This window comes from Drosophila subpulchrella, unplaced genomic scaffold (genome assembly GCF_014743375.2).
Source record: "Drosophila subpulchrella strain 33 F10 #4 breed RU33 unplaced genomic scaffold, RU_Dsub_v1.1 Primary Assembly Seq56, whole genome shotgun sequence".
Classification (NCBI taxonomy): domain Eukaryota; kingdom Metazoa; phylum Arthropoda; class Insecta; order Diptera; family Drosophilidae; genus Drosophila; species Drosophila subpulchrella.
The window spans coordinates 1,099,756-1,119,356 of record NW_023665693.1 but is presented as its reverse complement, the minus strand read 5'-3'; the positions used below and the strand labels follow the sequence as shown (position 1 = coordinate 1,119,356).

Here is a 19,601-nt window from a genome sequence, read left to right as displayed (position 1 = left end):
ATTCCTTGATGCTGAGTGATTTCTCGATGCTGCTTACCACCAATTGTAGCGCCGATTCGGTTGACTTACCTTTGGTGTAAGCGTGCTGTGCTTCTGAAATTTGTGTCGGGTCTATGGTGGCCCTTATGTGTAGGCTTATCATTCTTTCAAAGCTCTTAAGCAGGAATGATGTTAGGCTTATTGGCCTAAAATCCTTTGCTGTGGTGTGAGTGGCCTTCCCTGCCTTGGGAATGAATACCACCTTTGTTTCTTGCCATGCTGTTGGTAGTTCTCCTACCGCCAGGATGGATTGGAAGATTTTTTTCAACCAGTTTATGGCCATCTGTCCTGCTTGTTGGATGTGAGCCGGTGTTATCCCGTCTGGTCCCGGCGATTTGTATGGTTTGAAACTATGAATGGACCATTTCATGTTGCGGTTTGATAGGAGTGGATCTAATTCGATTCCCTCTCCTGCTCCTCTTTCAGGAGGATGACCTGCTTGTTGGCTCCCCGGGAAGTGGGCGTCTAGGAGCAGGTCCAAGGGCTCTTTACTGGAGTCTGACCATGATCCATTTGCTTTTTGAAGATAGCCCAAAGGCGCGGCTGTCTTAGAGAGTATTTTCCTGAGCCTTGCGGCAACAGTTGTTTTTTCTATGTCAGAGCAGAAGGTCTGCCATGCCGTTCGTTTTGCACTTCTGATGGTCTTTTGTAAGAGGCTAGTTCATACTTGTAGTTCAGCCAATTAGTGTCCTCATTTCCCGCCTTTGCTCTGTTAAACAGGCATCTGCAGTTGGTTCTGAGGATTGATTGTTGTTGGGTCCACCAGGGGGGTTTTTTCCTTCCCCTTGGTTTCTCTGTGGGGCATGCCACTTTGAAAGGCAGTGTTGCATGCCTCTGTGAATTTGTATACTGTTTCGTCCAGCTCCTTTGGGTTTGTGATGCTTTCTGACGGTTCCATGGGGAGGATATTTGTCAGAACTTCTTTGTACCTGTGCCAGTCGGCTCGTCTGGGGTTAGCGAAGCTGACCGGCAAGGGCGAATCAAGGGACAATACAGTTTCTATGAATCTATGGTCCGAAAAGGAGTGCTCGTCAGAGACTGCCCAGTTTTTGACTGCGCCTACGAGTGACTCTGATACCAAAGTTAGATCTATGATCGTTTGGCAAGCTTTAGTTATGAATGTAGGGACATTGACCCTATTGCATAAGAATAGGTTCGAATTTAGAATAAAATCAAAAAGAGACTCACCTCTGTCGTTGTTGTTTGGGCAACCCCACTGGGTGTGATGGGCGTTGGCGTCGCAGCCTATTACCAAACCTTTCTTGAGCTTTTCGCATTCCTCTGCCAGTCCTCTGACCAGCGCATCTGGGGGATTTTCCTTTTCAAAGGCCAAGTAGGCCGATAGAACCGTTATAGAGCCACTTTGCAGGTCCAGGCTTACTGCGGTGTTGTCTCCGTTGCTGTAATTGCGAAGTAGAAATATACTAAGATGCCTGTTGGCTAATATGCAGGTTCGAATTTTACCTTCTTTGGGGTCAAGCATAAGCTTGTATTCCTTTGTTCCTAGTCCAGCAACCTTGCCTCCTACTACCCAAGGTTCCTGTACAAGGACTAGGTCGGCTCCGCCTTCGGTCAGGCGAAGCAGAAGTGCAGCGGACGATGCTTTACTGTGGTGAAGGTATTTTTGTAGAAGTCTTAGTGACATCTACAGCTTCAACCTCCACCACAGTGACGTCGGCCTCCTCTGTGTCGCTGAGATCTACGTCCTCGATGGCCGGTCCGAGCGCTCGCATCTCTCTGCTTAGCGACGAATCGGTAGAGTAGCCGTCCTCCGGCCCAACAGGTGCCTCCAACTCCTCAGCAAGCACCTGCTCGGCTGGGTTGCCGGCAGAGCTGCTAGCGGCGTTGGAGTCGCCCCTATACACCTTGATGTGGACCGCACTGAACCCGAAGTTCAGCACTCCTCGAACAGTCTCGATCGGAGCAACTGAATCCTTGTTCAGGACCAACACCGCCTGGTTGACGTCCCCTTCATGCTCCTCCACCTTGACGACTTTCCAGTTCTTCGTGGGGAGGTGCGGGTTGCATTCTTGCAACATGAAGAGGATGTCCTCCGGCGCCTTGATCGCTGCTGGAAGCCAGATCCTGGCTCGGGGTCTACTGGGGACATCGCACAAGTCAAGCGCAACGATGTTCGCCCCTTCGTATACCTCGCCGAGCTTGCTCGTCGCCTGTTTATACATGTCAGCCGACCGCTGACTGGCGCAGGCCACCACCTTAATAATATTAATTCAAACAATATAAAAAAAAAAAAAAAATTAAAATTATATATATATATAGATATGTGTTGGTATGTTTCACACACAGGCCGACTTACTTGAATACGATTTAAATGTCGCGCGCACTGCATATCCCCTTTGGTTAAATAGCGAATATTTATATATTCGCATAAAACTAATGGGCAAGAAGTAGTCTATAAGAATATTGGCATCTCAACTGCCCATTCAGCACAAGCCGCCTTAAGGGGCTGTGTTTTGATTTAATTGGTTGTCAGCGTGGTGAATATATGCGCAAATACATTGTCAGCATTTTTCCCCCGCTTCTGCCGAATACCCATCAACCAGACTTAAGCTTAAGCAACTTATTAAAGAAAGACCTGTTGGTTTAAATAAAACGAACGAGTAATTACTACAAGTGTGAGGAGCAGCACTGGCTATAATAATAAATACATTGCGATGGCGACAAAAGGAATTACAGTGTCTAAAAAAGCATCAAGTAAAACTTTAATACAGTTGGACTACTCCGCTGTAAAAGCTTTTAACGAACTAAAAGATAATTTAATTGCACAAGTCAGTCACAATCAGATTAGAAAAAAAATGTACTCTAACAACTGTTGCGTCTGATTTAGCAATTGGTGCTGTTCAATTACATTACATATATTTCAGCAACTTTAACCAAACCGAACAATTATACGCCACAAATAAAAAGGAACTTTTAGCCATAGTATGGGCTTTAAAAAAGCTTCCAAATTACTTACACTTGCCAGAAAAAGTATGCGTACAAAAATTTCCGGGAACTTTAGAGTTCAAAAACAAGGAACAACGCTATAGTCGAGTACCTCGACTATCAGATACCCGTTACTCAGCTAAATGGACCAAAGGGAAATGGAGATATGCAAGCAGCAAAGCGAGATTGAAATGCGCCACCTACCGGCGGTAGACAGACTTAAGCGTTATGGGCGTTAGAGTGGGCGTGGCAACATTTTTTTTGGATCAATCGATAGGTATTGACGAGACCAATACATTTCAGTTAAAATTGATCAGGATCACCAGGCGAGTCGATCTAACCATGTCCGTCTGTCCGTCTGTCCGTCTGTCCGTCTGTCCGTCTGTCTGTCTGTCCTTCTGTCCATATGAACGCTGAGATCTCGGAAACTATAAAAGCTACAACACTGGGATTAGGCATGCAGATTCCTGAGATTCCTGCGCAGCGCAAGTTTGTTTCAGCAGTGCCACGCCCACTCTAACGCCCTCAAACCGCCCAAAACTGTGGCTCCTACAGTTTTGATGCTAGAATAAAAATTTTAGCTGAAATGTATTGTTCTTATCAATACCTATTGATTGACCCAAAAAAAAGATTGCCACGCCCACTTTAACGCCCACAAACCGCCCACAAACTTCAAAAAATCGTAAGTATGAACGTGGATATCTCGGAAACTACCAAAGATAGAGAATCGCGATCTCAGATTTAGATTCCGTAGCTTTGTACGCAGCGCAGTTTTGCTACGCGAATATGCCACGCCCATTATAACGCCCACAAACCGCCCAAACCTGTGGCGCCCACAATTTCCATGCTAGATAAAAAATTTTAACTGAAATGTATTGGTCTCGTCAATACCTATCGATTGAACTAAAAAAAATTTGCCACGCCTACCCTAACACCCACAACGCTTAAATCTGTCTTCAGCCGGTAGGTGACGCATTTAAATCTCGCCTTGCTGCTTGCATATCTCCATTTTCCTTTGGTCCCTTTAGCTGAGTAACGGGTATCTGATAGTCGAGGAACTCGACTATAGCGTTCTCCCTTGTTTTTAACTCTAAAGTTCCTGGAAATTTTTGTACGCATACTTTATTCTGGCAAGTGTATATGGGGTTAACAACATCGAGATTTACACAGATCATCAACCTCTTTCAATTTTAATTACTCAAAAAATCGAAATATCGAAATGAAGAGATGGTATTCCTTCATTGAAAGTTAATCACCCGAAATTATTTATAAGCCAGAAGCAACAAATGTTGTTGCGGATGCTTTATCAAGAATCCAAATAAACAACTTAACGGAAAGTATCCAATCGGGCAAACCCTTAAACCAGTTTAAGCAACAATTTCTCAGCAACTGGGAGGTATACATTACATCAGTCGATATATGTGCTTGGAAATGCTTATGACACTCCAGAAAATTTAATATCAATCAAGAGGGAATATATTCCACCTAATATACCAATAGGAGTTCACTGTATTCTGAGGACTTACATAGAATTCAAATTCAAAAACAATACAGTTTTATACACAAAAACATTTGTCCAGGATGCCGAAAACGCTGAAGACAGATAGCTTATAATCACAGAATCTCTCATAGAGTGCTTGATGAAAATTATAAACAAATATTTCGACTATATTATTGGCCTAATTTAAACAAGAAACTAAATGAGTAAATAAAAAATTGCACTATCTGCAATAAAAACGAATATAACTGACAGCCAGTACAAAATCCTATTCCTGATCGAGAAGGTGAATGGTTGCATCTTGGCATATTTGTGCCCAAAATCTTATATTCATTTCTTGTATAGATTCTTATTCAAAATACTGAGTCTTAAAAGAAATTCCGAATGAACTAAATATAGAAAAGATAATTTCACAAATTTTGCAACATCCCATTAGCCAAAACCTTGATGATAGATAACGAGCCAAGACTTTCATCATCCCAATTTAAATCTTTTGCACAAAGAAACGGGATATCTTTTTTCTTTGCGGATTCTCGTCATAGTACCTCCAACCGACAAATAGAAAGGGCGCACTCTTCTTTAACAGAAATTGATCGCTGCATTAAAGACGAGCTTAATTTGATTGATTATTCCGAAATTATAATTAGAGTAGCACAAAAATATAATTTATTTCACTCTATATCAAACCAACGACCTTTTGAGATAAAACTTAATTAAATCAAACATAATCAAACCTAAATTATTGCAACAAGCTCAAGTGAAAATGATCTATTTTCTCAATAAAGAAAGACAAGGTAAGTAATCTACGAAAAGAAACACGGGGAAAGGTACAAGCTTAATTCTAGATGTAAAAAAATAAGTAGTTAAGGAAAATCATTCTAATAAAGTTTTTATAAATAACAAAAAATAAAAAATATATTAAATAATTTGTGCCATATTCCAGATGATGATATCAAAAATGTATTTAGTATTGCTGGTAGCTACAACCATATCAGAAATTATGGATTATACAAACCATGATTTCCTTCTGTACAAGGATACCAAAGATGTTTTTATTTATGAATCATACGCAGAATTATTTCATATGACTAGTATAAGTTTTTATAGAGATATAAATAATCTCGAAACAGAACTTTAAAAAAAATTACGACAGCCAGAATTTTCTTTGGGAATTATCCCATGATCTAAAATTTCTTATCTCGCAAATAATATCCAATATATTAAGAAAAGGTATTAATGATTTAGGCACCATTGGGAAATGGATAGCAGGAACACCAGACCATTATGATTTTATAACAGCCTAAAATAAAATCGATGATTTAATGTAAAATAATAATAATTAGTTCGTTATTAATTTTAAAATATTCAAAGAAATAAAATCTTTATCTGATGAATTTAAAAAAGCCTTAAAAAATCAAGAATTTTCACTTAGAAAATATCTGTCTATCTTACTTACGCTCTTATGAATTTAATAGACACAATTAGACTATCAAAAATTGATGAATTTAAAACAAAAATTCCAAACAATGAAGACATATAAACATGAACAAAAACCTGTAATTATAACTGACCTTTTGGATATATCTGAATTTTAAATCGCTTTGCACCAAGATCTTATTAACATATACATAAAATACCCTATTATTACCGATCGTTGATAATCACGTCGCAAAATGTATAAATGAGTATTACGTAATATCTAATACTAACACAGAAATATTAAATAATTATTGCACAATAAGCTCTGAATGTTCTTGTTTTACCAAGTTACTAGGAGAAAATTTTCGATGTAACAAAATTAGAGAAAACAAGAAAGGAAGTTAACTTCGGCAAACCAAAGTTTGTATACCCTTGCAGTTATAATTATTAAGTATAATTCAAAATTTTTAAAAATTCAAAAAATGATATTCCCAATAGTATAAGATAGTATGTCAAAAAACACCGAAGCTATAATTTGGTTCATATTATTTTCCCACCAATTTTCCGATCGTTCCTATGGCAGCTATATGAAATAGTCGTCCGCTTTTGATAAAATTAAATTCGAAATTCAGAATTGTTAAAAAAATGTTATTTCCAAGCGTAGGAGGTTATATGTTAGAAACCACCAAAGGTATAATTTTTCCCACTTATATACAACCTGCAAAAGAAAGAAGACTTTTGGTAAAGTTTCAGCCCGATAACTTTCAAACTGAGAGACTAGTTTGCGAAGAAACGGACGGACAGACGGACATGGCTAGATCGACTCGTCTAGTGATGCTGATCAAGAATACATATACTTTATGGGGTCGGAAACGTCTCCTTCACTGCGTTGGAAACTTCTGACTGAAATCATAATACAGGGTTGCCCATATTCGACGGACCCATGTTTTTTTTTTTAAATCAAAGAAAAAAATAAAAATTTGGCGGTTGGCAATCTTAATCATTTAATTTGTTCCAAGTAGATTTGTTTACATCAATTTTTGAATATGATATCTTTCAAATGGCCGCCTCTGGCGTTGATGGCGTATTGTGCCCTTTTTGCAGCATTTTCCATCGTTTTCGCCAACATTTCGGCCGGAATAGCGGCTATTTCTTCACGAATGTTGTCCTTGAGCTCTTCTAGGGTCCTTGGCTTGTTAACATAAACCTTTGACTTCAAATATCCACACAAGAAGAAGTCAGGCGGCGTCAAATCGGGCGAACGCGGTGGCCATGCCCAACTGCTGAGAACGGCGTTTTTGGGATGTTCTTGGGGACATCTCAACACTGGCTCGTACGGCAGCGATATTCTCGTCCGATCGCCTTGGTCGACTTTTATTTGGCCTCTTCGGATTAGAAAGAGCCTCACCAGTCGTAAATTTTTCGTATAAACGCTTAATGGTGTTCTTAGAAGGCGCACTTTTCATATTTTTTAATTTTTTAAAAGCACGTTGAGTTTTCACAATTGACTTGTTCTGTTGAATGTAAATTTCAACTATTTCAGAGCGCTCGCGTGGCGTGTATTGTTCCATGGTAAAAATCTGCTTGGACTGACGCTTCAAACGCGGTATGTCATTAAGCGATCTGGCATCTCTGTCAAAAGTTATGGCGTCGTCAGATGGGTCCGTCGAATATGGGCAACCCTGTACCTTCTGCAAGGGTATAAAAATGAAAATGTAGATGTAATCCAGGATGGAGCCATTTTCATAAATGGACAAAAAACAGTAAATGACACTCATTTAAATGAATCATATTTAATAACTTTTAATGGCAATGTAGACAATAAGATATTGGAATACATACCAGCTCGAAAATGTACTGATTTTTTAATATCCGAATATATTATTTCATTTGATTCGGAACTCTTATTTGATAATATTAACATACTAAATCCTTTTATTTAAATCAAACAAACTCAAATACCAGTTACGTTAATATTAATCATATTTACATTTATATATCGCAAAGTATTTCAAAAGGAATGCATAAAAAGACTTAAAAAATCAATTAGTTTGTCAGTTTGGCCCAAAACGTTACTTAAGAGTTTGGAAAATTCTAGACGATGTTAAACAGCTCAATATTAGAAACATCAGTTCTACCACTTTAGTTTTGCGATAAAACAGCTATCAATAGCTAAATTTTGTACATCCGTAACTTGTGAACTACTAAAGCTACAGGCTTGTGCTATATGTCGTTAGAAAGGATTTTCGAAATACTTTGTACGCCTTTCGAAACGACTTTTATTCCTTCTCTGCGCTAAAAACTTTTGACGAAAACTAAATTATCAATCTTTTTTTAAATAATTGTTTACACTGTGAAAAAATCTTTAAGTGTGCGATCCACAGAATTGCATGCGAAATACCCACCTTTACAGCGGAATACAAGTAAAAGCACTATTGAATTAATTTTTAATTTATACATGACTTCTGATCATGGCATTGAGGTACACTTATGTGAAAACTAACATGACTGTTGACGGCAGTCCCCTTTGTGACGAAGCCCACTGCATCACTACTCTGCGATCATAACTAGTGGTACCAAAAGATATTGCAAAACCTAAATGGATTGCATACAAAGACTGTAACAATTTTAATTCGTTTGGGAAAAAAATTCAATATTCTTGGGATTAGCTGTACAATTTTAATAAAGCGTGCCGAATGTAAAAAATTAAGAAATTGTATTTGTTTAGTAAATTGTATAATACATTTTGGTCACAAAAGTTGATATCAGAACTTTTGTGTTTGCTGAAGGTGCGATCGTCACTAGATTTTTGCCTCGCTAAGAGGTGTTTTTGTTTAAAATAATAATCATGGATATAATCAAATACAGAACATTTTTAATATTCAAAACTTGGCAAAACCATATAGAAATTCAACCAGAAAGTAATATTTCCGACAATAAAAAAAATAATATTCCCGATATTGAAAATACCCTAGAAGAAATTTCATTGTGGAATTGACCAATCAATTACATTCACTATACCCATCAGTTCCAATGAATTGGGACGATTTAATTTAGAATGGGGGAGTTATATAACACATTACTTAGGGGCACTTACCCAATTTTTAAAAAACTTTGAGCCAAGAGATCATTTCCAAATAACTCTGACTGACTCCGAGATACGGCTCCAAATTATTCCCATCCACATCAGTTTCACAGACTCCGCATCATGAGGATACTATAAACATCCAAGCTGATATTGTAAACATCAGAGCCCCAGAGTGAGCCCTGAAGGCCGCTAGCGTAAACACAAGATCCTCAAAGCGATCCCTAAAGTCCGCTAACGGAAACACCAATTTCCGGCCGATTTTCAATATCAATTTTAATTGACAAATTGCATCATCCTATTTTCGACACTCTTGAGTCGACTCTCTTGAGCACCCAATAAGCAGCTTTGTAGCAAGCAGATCGTTGCGGTTCAGCCAATGTGGGCCCTACCACCACAGCTCGTAGCTCATGATATTGACATTCAGGATCTCCGAAGTACGGTTGGCGATAAAGGCCTTCAGTTTTGACGAAGTGTGCGACAACCACGAAAGTACAATTGTGGAATTGGCCCAGGCATGCACAATAACATCCTCGTTATGCAAGCCTTCGTTTACAGCTCGGAGAAGACGAGTAAGCTATAGCGCGCCACAGAGTTCCAGTTGAGGAAGACTTTTTTGCTTTAGTGGCTGCCTTAAGAGACACCAAGAAGGTGCCGTCTGCATTGTAATTTAATGTTATTCGATTTTTCCTTATTCGTTGTGCACATTACGTAGACTCGTTAAGTGTGTGATTTGGTTAGAAGCGTTGCGACAGGTCTGCCACCACTCAGCAAGCTTCAATGGGAATTTGGAATCCCAGGCCAGGTCAAGAGGCTAGAGTTCTTTGAAAAAGATCTTGAACTGTATCAGTATCAAATGTTCGTGAGACATCTGACAACACATGCCGAATAGAAAGTGAAGCTTTGTAGGACAGATCTTCTAGCACTGGTTATTGGGAGCTTGTCTTGGCTGGTGTGGCTGATGCAGCTGATGTTCGGCACCCATTTGCCAATCTTAAGTTTAGTCTTGGAAATCAGCTTGATGAGTTCGTCATGGCGGCTGAGTGATTCGTCTTTAGTTTCAGCGCCGGTGAGGACATCGTCGTCCTCTAGCAAAATTTTTGTGGCTATAGGAAACTCATCTTGGTGATTTCGCGCATGATGTTTCAGTTGACAGCGTTTTCAAATTGGTGTGGGAGATTGTCCCAGTCTGTACGGGTAAGCATGAAGATCTTGTATCTTCTTTCGAAGTTGACTATGGGTGGAACGTAGTCTGTAATATATGGTATGGATATATCATTTGTTAGGATCCTAGAGTGACCCATTGAGCCTGTTGCCCATGCGCGGTTGCAGATGCCAGCTTTTGGCAAGTAGGTCCAGGGGTTCAAGGTCGAGGATTGTGTTTAGTGCTTCAGTGGCGGTGGTGCGGAGCGCCCCACTGATGCAGAGCTCTGCGCTTCCTTGGATCTTGTGAAGGATCCTGAGGTGATCCCTATGGCTTTCTTACAAGCGAAGAGTGCTATGGCCGCTTTCCGTTTGCGATCTAGGATGTTGTCTTTCCAGTGGAGCTTCTTGTCAAGGATGACACCTAAGTACTTTGCTTGGTTGCTGAGGGCTAGACGTGTTTGGTGTAATTTTGGGAGAGTTAGATTTGGTATCTTATACTTCCTTGTAAAAAGAACTAGTTCGGTCTTTTCTTGGTTAACTCCCAGTCCACAATCAGCTGTCATCTTGAAAGGATGGATAGGGATGTCTCCATCAGATTGCACAGAGCTTGAGGGAATTTACCCTGCAGAAGGATAACCACGTCATCCGCGTAGGCTACCACTTTAATGCCCGCTTCTTCTAGAAGTGATAGTCGTTTGTTGACCACTATAAACCATAGATGAGGTGAGAGTACTCCCCCTTGTAGGGTTCCTCTGCTGACATTCCTGGTAAGCATGGTTTGTATAAGTCCCACTATGGGTCGCTCAATGCCCAGTTCAGTCAGAGCGCCAGTGATAGCCGTTGGGGTGACGTTGTTGAAGGCGCCTTCTATGTCTAGAAACGCTGCCAGAGAGTATTACTTATTACGGAAACCTCTCTCTGTAATAAATAATTGAAAGTGGAGGGCGGTATCTGTAGATCTGCTTGGGGTTGGGCTTGGGTTGATGGTTAACCTGATATGGATGTCAATTAGCCTTTCCAGGGTCTTCAACAAGAAGGAAGAGAGACTTATCGGGCGGAAGTCCTTTGGGTTGGTGTGGGAGGGCTTGCCAGTATAAAAATTACTTTAACGTCCAGCCACATTGTTGGAATGTGGTTTAGTACAAGGCAGTCGTGGAAGATGGCTGTCAGCCAGGGTAGGGATATATCTAATGTCCGTTGTAGTTGGGCCGGGAAGAACCCCTCCGGGCCGGGGGATTTGAAGGGCTTAAAAGAGTTAATAGCCCACTTAATGCGGCCACGGTTTAAAATGTTGTCTATGCTCTGGTCGTCAAGGTTCTCCTCTATGTAGAGGTCCTCCACTGCTTGGGTGTTTAACAGGAGTTCGAGGACTTCCTGATTGTTTTCCGTCCAGCTGTCAGCATTGGATTGTAGGTAGCCAATGGTTGCTGGAGATTTTGCTAAAAATTTTCTGAGTCTGGATTTTATGGCCTCACCGCAGATGTCAGTGAAAGTCTTAAGCTGAGTTTTCTAATCCTTGACCGTTGAGTAAGTGCGTAGGTGGAGAGGAGATTTTTGTAGTATCCCCAGTTGGTTAATCTTAGATTAGTAATGTTCTCCGCGGGAAGACAGTCTAGAGATATTGTAAATTTTATGTATCGGTGGTCTAAGAATGAGTGTTCGATCCCCACCTTCAACTCTTCTAGCTGGTTAGGTAGGGGATCACATATTCATGTAATGTCTAAAACTTCCCTCCTATTTCTAGTGATGTAAGTTGGGTCATTACCGTTGTTGCAGATGAATAGATTTGATTGAAGGAGATAGTCGTAGGGTAACTCACCCCTTTCGTTTGTGTTTGTACTTCCCTGTTGCGTGTGATGTGAGTTAGCGTCCCCTCCCAGGATGAGTTCCTTAGATGAGTGTGCATTAGGGTGGTCCAAAAAATGAAAACTAGTTCTCACCATATTAAATTGATTAGTGTCTGTAAAAATGTAATCAAAAATATAAAAAAATTTTTGTTGAGATTTAGACCTTGCGAATCGTCCCCAAAGTTTGCTTTAAAATTACTCATACTCATTTCAGCCAGAACATTTTTCGAAAAAATCGATTTCCCACCCCCAACTTTGTCAAAATTCTTAGCTCAATCAATATTAGTATAAAATGGACAATTTTGAAATGTTTTTGGTTGGACATCTACAAGGTGAGTTCCAAAGTAAACAGGACTTTTTGAATCTAGCGCCCTCTAGTGGCGCCATCTATATGTCGACTGGTGCGTTAGAATCTGCTATCGTTTATCGACTTCCGGTAAAAATTTCATGACATTTCATATATTGGAAGTGAGGTTATTGCGTTTTAAGTGTCAGTATGTTTTTGTCATCGGTGCGAAAATGAGCTTCGAACAAAGAGCCAACATTAAATTTTGTTTTAAAATTGGTAAAACTTTTACCGAAACGTTTCAATTGATGAAACAAGTTTATGGCGATGATTGCCTATCCCGTAGCAGAGTGCACGAGTGGTTTCAACGTTTTCAAAGTGGTCGTGAGGACATAAATGATGGACGAGCCAAAATCCAAAAAATCGCGCCTGGAGAAGTCAAAAGTGAAGACAATGCTGATTTGTTTTTATGATTCCAAGGGTATTGTCCACAAAGAATTTGTTCCACCCGGCCATAACGTTTATGCGGTATTCTACCTTGGAGTTTTGAAGCGTTTGGTGCGCCGTATTCGACGTGCTCGGCCCGAATATCGCGAAGATGGAAGTTTGCGTTTGTTGCACGATAATGCGCCGTCTCATCGATCGACGCTTGTGTCCGACTATTTGACCAAAAATCACATTTTAACCATCAAACACTCCCCGTATTCACCTGATATGGCACCGTGCGACTTTTACCTTTTCGGAAAAATGCATTTTCCGATGAAAGGAAAGCGTTATGCAGACGTAGAGGCCATTCAAATGGCTTGCACCGGCATACTGGGGGCCATACCGGGCAACGAGCTAAAACACTCGTTCGACATGCTTTTGGACCGTGCAATACGCTGTATTAAAGCAGAAGGAGACTATTTTGAATAAAATAAATTGATTTTGCCGAAAAAACAATTTGTTCTGTCTTTTTTTTAAAGTCCTGTTTTCTTTGGAACTCACCTTGTAAGATCCGAATTTGACACAACGGATTTACCATCTAAGAAGTCCGTATTATTTAGTGTCCTGTATTGAACTAGATTTTCCGGAAAAACTTTGTTACAAAGCGCTAAAGATGTAACACAAATGCTAGTTACCATTTGGAGTCAAAGGGGTATTCCAGTCCGGCCTCACCATCATATTATTAAATCCATATCGCGGCTTCACAAAGATTATTTTAGCCTAAAAAAATGTTAATAAAAAAGGAGAGCTTCACCGAAACGGGGAAAGCCGTTTCAGAATCATGTTGAATGAACGCTTTAATATTAACTATGCCCTGGCATCTTCATCTGCTTTGTCGGAAGAAAGTGATGGCAATGTAACTGATGGCAGTTTTTAAATAATAAATAAACGTATATAACTGAGTATTGTCTTCTTTGTCCTTCCTATTTTGGGTATATAAGTGTTTACAGAAGGTCCATTTATGTAACGGTTTTTTCAAAAATAAATAAAATTATTTGCGAAATGTTTTAAATGACTTATTATGCAACTCGAGGATTTTAATACCTTATTGTCAATATTTTCAAAAATTTAGTCCAATTCGATCTTGTACGACCATGTAAATTCTGGTTTTAGCAACTAGAAAAGTTTTTAAATTTTTTAAGCTTTCAAAGTAGTTCGGAAAGTTGACAAACGAATTTGGAACAACAGTGCGCATGAGTTATAAACTTCGCAGACCCTAAAACTTTTTTTTTTTCAAACAATTTACTTTGGTTTACATTTAATACCTCAAAGCGCACCGTATAGGCGGGTGAGAGTAGGACCTTAAAAATTTCCATACAAATGTGGACCGCCCTTGTGTGCATGTATGAGTTGTTGTGTTGTGGTGTTTGGTAATGGCCCGTCATAGTCGTGAGCCAGATAGAAGACTGGTATTACCGCCTTTGCCCAGGCTATGTCTTCTTGGATTTTCTGGTAATCCAATTTCGACGTCTGATCCTCACGTATGGGGTTGGTGGCCAGACGGTTGAGGATACGGAATGCTTTCTTGCGTTTCAGAGGTCCTGCTTGGATAGGTGGTGTCCTCTTGAGCTCCTCGGCCCTGGTGCTCACCACATGACCAGCTTTGGCGCTCCCCTCAGCTGCGTTGTTCGCTGGCCTGGCTCGGAGCAGTGTTCTTGCTCGTCCTATCGTCGCTGGTTGCGACTTCCGGCTATTTAAGACTGTTGGGCTCTCGCTTGGCGTTGTTGTTTTTGTTGTTCTTATTAAATGTCTCCATACTAAAATCCCACAAGCTGCGGAGAAGGGACAGGTCAACACGGGCAGAGATTTGCTGTACCTGGGTAAGGCTGACTTAGAACAGGCGGTTGTTGTATTAGCCATCATTCATTCATTAATAGAGTTGTCATTAGTTACGATTTCCGTGATCACGGTCTTTATTGGGCAATGGTCAAAATATGAATAATTTACAGCTAGCTATTTGCGGCTGCGCTGCCTGCAAACATTGGCAGCGGCCGTCATATATATTGAAGTATATGCTCTCAATTGTATTTGTGCTGGTAGCACTGAGAGCGCGAGAGGAGTTGTACATGCATGCTTTGTATGTGTCCGCACTCAGGCCATGGGAATATGCTGACACTAGCACTTCCCACAAGTTGGGCTCTGAGGCGCATTCATATTTCGGCTGGCCGCAAAAGTTTAGCGACCGGCACTTTTGTATTTGTTTAAGTACACTGTAACACAATGTTGGTGTCGGTACAGTGGGTACTCGCTACAATGATACATGCATACTACATCTCCCTCCTTTTGAAAAATAACGTAATTCTATGAAGTTATTTTCTTACTATATGTGTATGAAATATAAATGAACATCTTGTTTTATAATAATATATATATATATTTTTTTTTTTTTTTTTTGTTATTTATTTAATTTATAATTTTTTTTTTCGAATCAATAAGTATTATATATTTAAGTATTTTTTTTTTTTGTTTTATATTTCCATTATAATTATGGTTCTCAATTTATGTATGGCTATACGAGATATATTTATAAGAGAATTAAAGTGATTATGAAATAAAAATTTTTAATCTATCCTTATGTACTGTTTGTTTTTTATTTTTGTTATTTGAAATTACTATGTTATCATTTTCTTCTATATTTTCAACCTTATAAGGTCCAGTATATTTGAAGTCTAGCTTATGCCCTGTTTCATTTTTCAATAAAACCTGATCTCCTATTTTTAAATCAAAATCTAAGGTATTTTTGTCATATCTAATTTTTTGTTTCTTTTTATGAGATTCTAGCATTAATCTAGCTCTCTTAAATGCTTGTTCTAGTCTAAACTTAGATTCTTTTGCGTAGTCATCCACATTATATAGAGGTTTTATTTTATCTATGCTATTAAAATGTTGAGGTAAATTTGGAGTTTTACCAAAAATTAACTCATATGGACAGTAGTCATGTGCCATAGATGGTGTTGTGTTGAAACAATATACGAAGTACTGGAGCCATACATCCCAATCTGTTTTATCAACTGAGATGTATGAGCGGATGAGCTCATTAAATGTTCTGTGGCTTCGCTCCACGGTTCCTACAGTTTGGTGATGGTGTGCGGTAGAAGTTATGTTTTTTATATTTAAATTTTTACATAATTCTTCAACTGTCGAATTTTTATATTCTGTTCCCATGTCCGTTATGAACGTCTTCATTGGACCGTAGGTTAGAATAAAATCTTCGAATATAGCTTTTGCTACTGTTTTTGCACTTTTGTTTTGGATTGGTATTGCCACAAGGTATTTAGTTAAATCGCAGATTAGGGTTACTGCATATTCGTTTCCTTGTTCAGATTTAGGTAGTGGACCGATCGTATCCACAATTACCCTGTCAAAAGCCATTTGTGGCGTTTTAGTTATAGTCAATGGTGTTTTTGTATGTTTGGTTGTTTTGGATTTTTGGCATTTTGGGCATTTTCTTATATAATTTGTTATAAATCGGGTCATATTTTTCCAATAATAATGCCTTTTTATCTTTGCTAATGTTCTAGCTATGCCTGTATGACCTCCTTGAATTCGATCGTCATGGAATGTAAACAGTAATGCTTCTTTCTCTTTATCATTATTTGATAATAGGGTCACCGGCTTGAGTAGCGCTACTCTTAGAGATTGTAATGTTTTATTGCCCATTATTTTAAAAGATTCTATTGATTCAGTGTCAAAGATCTTTTCGCTCGGTGCCACTTTGAGTTTGCTGATATTAAGTATACCGGCTTCTTTTTCAAGCCTTTGAAAGAACTGACCTAAGTCGAGAATTCCATTGGTGTACATATCGCTAACATCAATTCTTGCTATAACTTTTTTTCCATGCTTAAGTAAACATAGTGAATCTGTTATTCGCAAGGTCACTACTTTTCGTACCTCGTCATTTACAATGACTTCGTATACGTTGGGCTGAGAAGCTTTATTTAGAGTTTGCCTAGGCAAATCTATTTTTTCTTTTTCTTTTCCTGCGCAGGAATTTTTCTGTTTACTTTGGTTTCTGGTAGTGACTGTCAGAATTTTATTATTCGTTTGAATATTCTTTAAATCCGTTATGGTTATTCTTGAAAGCGCGTCGGCTATATGATTGTCTTTTCCCTTAAGATATTCCACAGTAAAATCATATTCTTCTAAGTCTAATCTCATTCGGGTCAGTTTTGAGCTCGGGTTTGTCATCGAAAATAAGTAGGTTAATGGCCTATGGTCTGTCTTGACTGTGAAATGTCTTCCATAAATGTGTAGCAAGCACACACACACACATACATATTCCTAAGCATCTGTCATACATACATACTACGTTAAGTTAGGTCACACTATTATTAAACACACATTAACATCTCTGTTACTCTTAAGAAACACTATGCTTGTCTCACTCCCTCATACTGTATACCCCCAACGCTTGTGAAATAGGCTAAGCCTGTACAAATCTGTGCAATAAAGATCACTTTTGCTGCGACCGCCGAATAAGAAACACCCAGAAAGTGCCGTCTACAATTTCAGAAGTGGGATTACCACGAAAAAAATTTTTTCTCGCGTCCTTACTGCCTACGAGCATAATAAAGCAAAAGTTATTAAGTCAGTTATTTAAAATAGTTTGTAGTCATGGACCCCATCGCTGCGGACGACTACATAGCATCAGAACTTCGATGTTGGCTGGAAAAACTTGGGTTGCCGAAAAGCGGCACCAAGGCAACACTAGCAGCGCGGTTGAATGGTGTGCACCCCGCAGCCCGAGGAGATTGTCCAGTACTGGACCCCAAGGACATGACCGACATTGAAGCTGGACCCGAGGAAAGGTCAAATACTGCTGAAAATCAAGGAACCGATCAGGACGATGTCGGGGCTACATCGCTGGAAGCCCAAAACAACGAAGAAGCTGACAACAACATGTGCGTTCCAGAAATTTCCATGCAATTGGAATCTCTGAAGCGTCACTTAGAAGTCGTCCAATTGGAAAATGAGTTTCTCAAATTGGAAGTTTCCCGGCGTCAGCCATTGAATAGAGTGACCGCACCTTCGACGAGCAACTTGCCAGAAATCCAGAACAATGTTTCCACACCAAATCAAACCAATGTCACCCTATCGAATTTGGGGAATATTGTTGAAGAGGCTGCCAGACCTAATACAACCATTTTTAACAACAACTCTTTGGTGACCACGGTGAAGGAAATGCTTCCACCTTTTGACGGTGCTGTTAACAGCAAAGTGCCAGTTAACACTTGGATCGCACAGCTCAACGCGATCATAAAAATGTACAAGCTGAGCGAAGACATAACTCGCATGCTGGTTATGTCAAAGTTGAAAGACCGAGCTCAAATTTGGTTGTACTCTTCTGAGAACTTTCTGTCCTTGCCAGCCCAGGACCTCTTAACTCAACTCGCAGAAGCTTTTCAGTCAAAAGAGAGCAAGATAATGTCCAGACGCAAGTTCCAGGAGCGAAAGTGGCAACCAGCTGAAGACTTTGCTACGTACTTTAACGACAAGACCCTGTTGGCTGCACACATCAGAATAGACGACGAGGAATTAATCGACAGTATCATCGAAGGAATACCGGATACTCTTCTACGACAACAGGCACACATGCACTGTTTTAATTCGTCTGCCCAGCTGTTGCAGGCATTCTCCAAAGTAACATTGCGGAAACCATCTCTCGCATTTGGACGCCACAAAGACGTTTCTGGAAATCAGCCCGGACCCGCTGTAAGATGCTTCAACTGTAACTCCATGGGTCACTTCGCAGCCGACTGCCGCAAGCCTAAGCGCGCGTACGGCGCTTGCTACGGTTGCGGAAGTTTGGAGCACCTGATATCCCATTGCAACGAGAAGAAGAACGCAACCAAAAATGAATATGTGAGACCGTTTAAAATTTACTTTAATTCACAGTCTAATCAGTGCCTATTCACAGAATGCCTAATCGATTCTGGGAGTCCAATTAGTTTTACGAAGTTATCCTGCGTTGAAAACATTCTAAGAAGTAATATCGTTAACGTTAATGAAAACAACTTGTCGCATTACTTTGGCTTGAACCACAGCCCTTTAGACATATATGGAAAGATATCATGTTTTGTTATTATGAATAAAGTGAAGTTTAATTTTGAATTATTAATTGTGGCAAACGAATCGATGGCATATAGCACTGTTTTAGGAAGAGATTTTATGAACATTTGTAACTTTAAGATTGTTAGGGAAAATGATTGTTCAAATGATAGTTGTACTGATGATTGTTCAAATGATAGTTGTACTGATGATTGTTCAAATGATAGTTGTACTGATGATTGTTCAAATGATAGTTGTACTGATGATTGTTCAAATGATAGTTGTACTGATGATTGTTCAAATGATAGTTGTACTGATGATTGTTCAAATGATAGTTGTACTGATGATCGTTCAAACGATGGTTGTGCTGATGATCGTTTAAATGACAGTGGGGTTGATGATCGTTTAAAGGATATTTTTTCAAAAGATAGTTGTATTGCATATGATCGCTCAGATAATGGTAATAGTGAGAAGGATAGTAGTTTTAAATTTTATTGCTCAAATGTTGGTCAGACTGGAAACGATTGTGCTACTGATAGCTGTGAGAAAGATGATTGTCTAAATGATAGTATAAAGGTTTATTGTGGTTACAAAGAAACGCAAAGTGATTCGTGTAAAACGATAGAGTCAAGTCAAAATTTAAGTGTCCAACCCAGCGATCATTTCGAGTCAGAAATTATGTCAATTGAATACCCTGATCCAGCCGAAAGCAACCTGTTAAATATTAGCGACAAGTGTGAGTTTACGTTAAGAAAAAAACTGATAGATATTTTTGATAAGTTTTATACGAAACCGAAACGG

At 39.4% G+C, this 19,601-nt stretch overlaps 1 protein-coding gene across 1 annotated transcript; it reads left to right on the top strand.

Moving 5' to 3' along the window:
* The first annotated feature begins 18,223 nt into the window (after window positions 1-18,223).
* LOC119562542 (cold shock protein 1-like) lies at window positions 18,224-19,052 on the top strand. Its single transcript, XM_037875738.1, has 2 exons — window positions 18,224-18,614; window positions 18,670-19,052. The coding sequence occupies exons 1-2, from the start codon at window positions 18,345-18,347 to the stop codon at window positions 18,676-18,678; spliced, it is 279 nt and encodes a 92-aa protein (XP_037731666.1). The 5' UTR covers window positions 18,224-18,344; the 3' UTR covers window positions 18,679-19,052.
* The last annotated feature ends 549 nt before the right edge of the window (window positions 19,053-19,601 follow it).